The sequence below is a fragment of the Trachymyrmex septentrionalis genome, unplaced genomic scaffold, assembly GCF_001594115.1.
Source record: "Trachymyrmex septentrionalis isolate Tsep2-gDNA-1 unplaced genomic scaffold, Tsep1.0 scaffold37, whole genome shotgun sequence".
NCBI classification, from domain to species: domain Eukaryota; kingdom Metazoa; phylum Arthropoda; class Insecta; order Hymenoptera; family Formicidae; genus Trachymyrmex; species Trachymyrmex septentrionalis.
In genome coordinates this window covers 4,024,086-4,027,757 of record NW_017305536.1, presented here as the reverse complement: position 1 = coordinate 4,027,757, position 3,672 = coordinate 4,024,086, and the positions used below count along the sequence as shown (strand labels likewise).

Genomic DNA, 3,672 nt, shown 5'->3' with positions numbered 1-3,672 from the left:
ATATATTGATGCTGCTTTTTAAAATACATATAGTGAGAGCAACAAGTATTCGTACAAGCAAATTCGTAGAAAATAAACATTAATTAGCAGTTTTATACAAATACATTCTGTTCTAACATAAACAAACGAGCTTCGCATGTATGCCTGATTTTAGAAGCTAAAATTCTCGTATGAATACTTTTTGAGCATTCAAATAAAACAATTTTTAATTTTCACTTATTTTTCAGATAATTTATTTTGTATAATTAATACACATCTTTTTGGTATATATAATTGTTAAGAAACATACAGTCTATTTTAGTCTTTATGAATAAATTATTAATTATCCAACACACACATAAGAAATGATGATCGTCAATTAAACATCGAATCGGCATCAAATTGATGTTGAAATCATCGTACCTATATCGATTCGACATCAATTGATGACTCATTTCTCGCTGAATAATAAAGTTTTTTTTTTAAATAAATAAATAAATAGTTTTTTTAAAAAATATTTTCTCTGTACGAATACTTTTTGCATTCACTGTATATGTAGTATAATTTATATACTTCTTAATCGTACGCAGCTGTACCAAATTAATAGCTCTTATTCTATAACTCTTAATGATAGTATCAATGTTTGTTTTACATATTTACAGATCTTACATATAATAATAAAGCAAAATATAATGATAAGAGTTAAAGACGACTGTTAAGAGTTAAAGAAAAGGGACCGATAAATTATATGAATTATATTAGTTTGATTTATATGTACATTTACATGTATTATATGATTTGTGGTGTAATGATTAGTAATATTTTTATATGTTCAATATTATCTTTACTATTATTAATTTAGTTCATTTTTAATTTGTATTTAGATTATGTTTTCATTACAATGCTTATTATTGTACTTACAAATAAATAGATTTAATTGTATTCTTATAGGTGGATATAATATAGGATCGATTGTGTCATTTATTCATAACGTTATTGTTTGACTAATATTATGCTTTATATACGCGATGTAATCACTATTGTAAATCATTATTTAATAAATATTAATTAAAATAGTACAATCTTTGAAGGGATAGAAGCGATAATGGTGTAAGTCACTTTTTTAGGTTCAATTTGAGCTTAACTTGGTGCAGTCTGAAGTAAATATATTGGAAAAAACTTTTTGTTTCTCGAAATCATAATTAAGTGACTTACACTACTATGACTTTCACCTTCACAATTATTATCTAACTTTATACAATTGTGTATATTTGAAATATATCAATATTGAGAGCATAATCCGAAAAATAAAAAAGTACATGATGGTAGGCTGGACATGTATTTGAAATATTTTTATTTGAAAAATAGTATGTGTAAGACAAATTGTATTTTGTATCTCAACGAAGCACATGTAAATATTTTGTCTCATGGAAGTATATAAAGGTATTTTGTATTTTGTAATTTAAAGGTTAAGATCAATAATCAATATTATTTGAATTACAAAAAAACAAAATATTTTAATCTTTCGATTTTAAATACGCAATATTTTCATGTGCCCCACTGAAATATAAAATACAAAGTATTGCAAATACTTGTATTGCAAAAACTGTATTTTAAATAAAACTATTAAAATACATGCTCAGCTCTGGATATATCGTGCAAACATTCGTACGTTTGCATCACGCAACATCGTTGAAATGAGAAGGCAACACGATCATCTTCATTCAAATTTAAATGGCTACTATCGTGCGCGCGTCACGCAGACATTTAAATGGACGCAGCAATGCAAAAATCAGGTGGTTGCCCGTGTAAGTCCATGAACGAACGTACAATCAAGACAGATTTTCAATCGCAAGGATGAAATATCCATCTCAGAATCGCGAAATAATTGATATTGCAGCATGATGCACGTAAATTTCGAAAGAAATGCTCAAGGTTCGTCGAGTCACGTGTCGTTTATCGAAAGTCAACGTGAAAAAAAAAGCACGCGACGGGACTACTTTCTCGCGGAGGGATATCGGCGAGAGGTTCGTCAACAAGTCGATATTCGAACGATTTAACCGAGTCAAACCGATCGTTCGTCTTTCGCGGACGGGGACAGGCATGACGTGACTTTTCATGCTGATCCATCGAGGAAGCTCGCCATGGTGGACGAATTTCCACGAGGTCCACCATCGCGAAATTTTCGCGTAGGCAAGAAGGTTGCATGTAGGGCGCACACAAGCGCACGTCTCGATTCGCGACGACCGAGACAGTTCATTGGACGAAAACTCAAGGTGGAACGAGCGATTCGCGGCCGCGCACTCATACTGCCATGCGATCGCAAGTATCTACACGTTAATACGAGCAGCGGTTTTGTATTCGATGCAGAGTCGTCGCGACTCGTCGCGGAACCCGGTGCTTCTTCCACGAAAATTGTATTCTTTACCTTTCATTCCCACCAATCGCAATCGCACTGATATTATTGATAATATCTGATCATTTTTATTAAAAAAAAAAAAAAAAAAAAAACTAATTGCTGCGATGTAGAAATTAGTAAGGAAAGATGTTAATCGACAGTTTAGTTTATTAGGCGCATCGAAACGTAGAGATGCACTCGTCCGTTTTATTAAAATTCATAAATCATTCATTCACAAATGAAAAATATCTGTATAAAAAATTGTCCAATAAAAAGTTTCCAAAGGGATATATTGTATTCTTTACGGACGACTCGTATGTCCGTATTCATAGTCAGGCCTTATATTTAGGGCTTCCTTAAATTGCATCTTTAGACCGGTAGAGAATAAAATAATTCGTAGAGCGCATCCGAGGATAAGTTTAAGGAAGCCTTAAGTACAAGGCCTTGACTATGAATACGGGCATTGGATGGTTTTAGGCTTTCTATTTCACGAGTCGTTGAATCAGCGGGTCGAGTGAAAGTTAGGGCAGCCGAGATGTCTTGATACGGACATGGTTACCGGGTACAGCAGGCAGCACTAGCAGGGCGCGGGCCACGACACGAGACGCGAGACGAGCAGAGGGGGACTCGCGAGTTCGCACGCATATACCGGCAGCGTAGATTGGCGCACGGCCAACACAGCGAATTCGTTCGCCGGCTCCCAACAAGAACGCGTCGTCGCCGACATATACAGCGTGAGCGCCAACCTAACCGAGGGGGAGCATACATATAGATATAACCGCTATTAATCCTACGGTCGTGGGCGAGTCGGTTCGTGAAAATGGCCGGGGAAAAGCGCAGCCAGGATCAGGACGAGATCTCACTCGCGAAGACGGTGCTCGTCGACATCGAAGGCACCACCACGAGCATCAGCTTCGTGAAGGTAAAAGGGCCAGTACAAAGGCGAAGGAAACGGAGCGCGACAATGCGAATGTGTCTTCACGAAATCAGACCGTGCCGGGGTCATTCCTCGTATCGCTCCATTCCGGGGAGCGGCCTCGTCGCGTTATTTTCCCTCCCGAGAGATTTATTTCGTGAGCAGTGCCGGCGTTTCCCCATAATGTGCTTGCGGTTCCCTTTTTTTTTCCCCCCCTTTCCCATCCCTGGAAAGTCATCGGAGTCTCGGGCGAGAAGCTCTCGGCCTCTTCGCTCTCGTCGCGGCGTATATACGCGATCGAATTCCACGGCGGGTTATTGTCCTCGCGTCGGGGCGGTGTGCCGGCTCGAATCGCGAGTTTTCGGCCGACCGTAAGCTG

The 3,672-nt window shown here is 37.7% G+C and overlaps 1 protein-coding gene across 1 annotated transcript in view; it reads left to right on the top strand.

The window, feature by feature from the left end:
* Positions 1-2,950: 2,950 nt before the first annotated feature.
* The window catches only part of LOC108750781 (enolase-phosphatase E1), a 7,623-nt gene continuing 6,901 nt past the window's right edge, over positions 2,951-3,672 (top strand). The window contains exon 1 of the mRNA XM_018490513.1: positions 2,951-3,299. Within this exon, the coding sequence (XP_018346015.1) occupies positions 3,198-3,299 (102 nt within the window). The 5' untranslated portion in view covers positions 2,951-3,197. The remainder of the gene's footprint in view (positions 3,300-3,672) is intronic.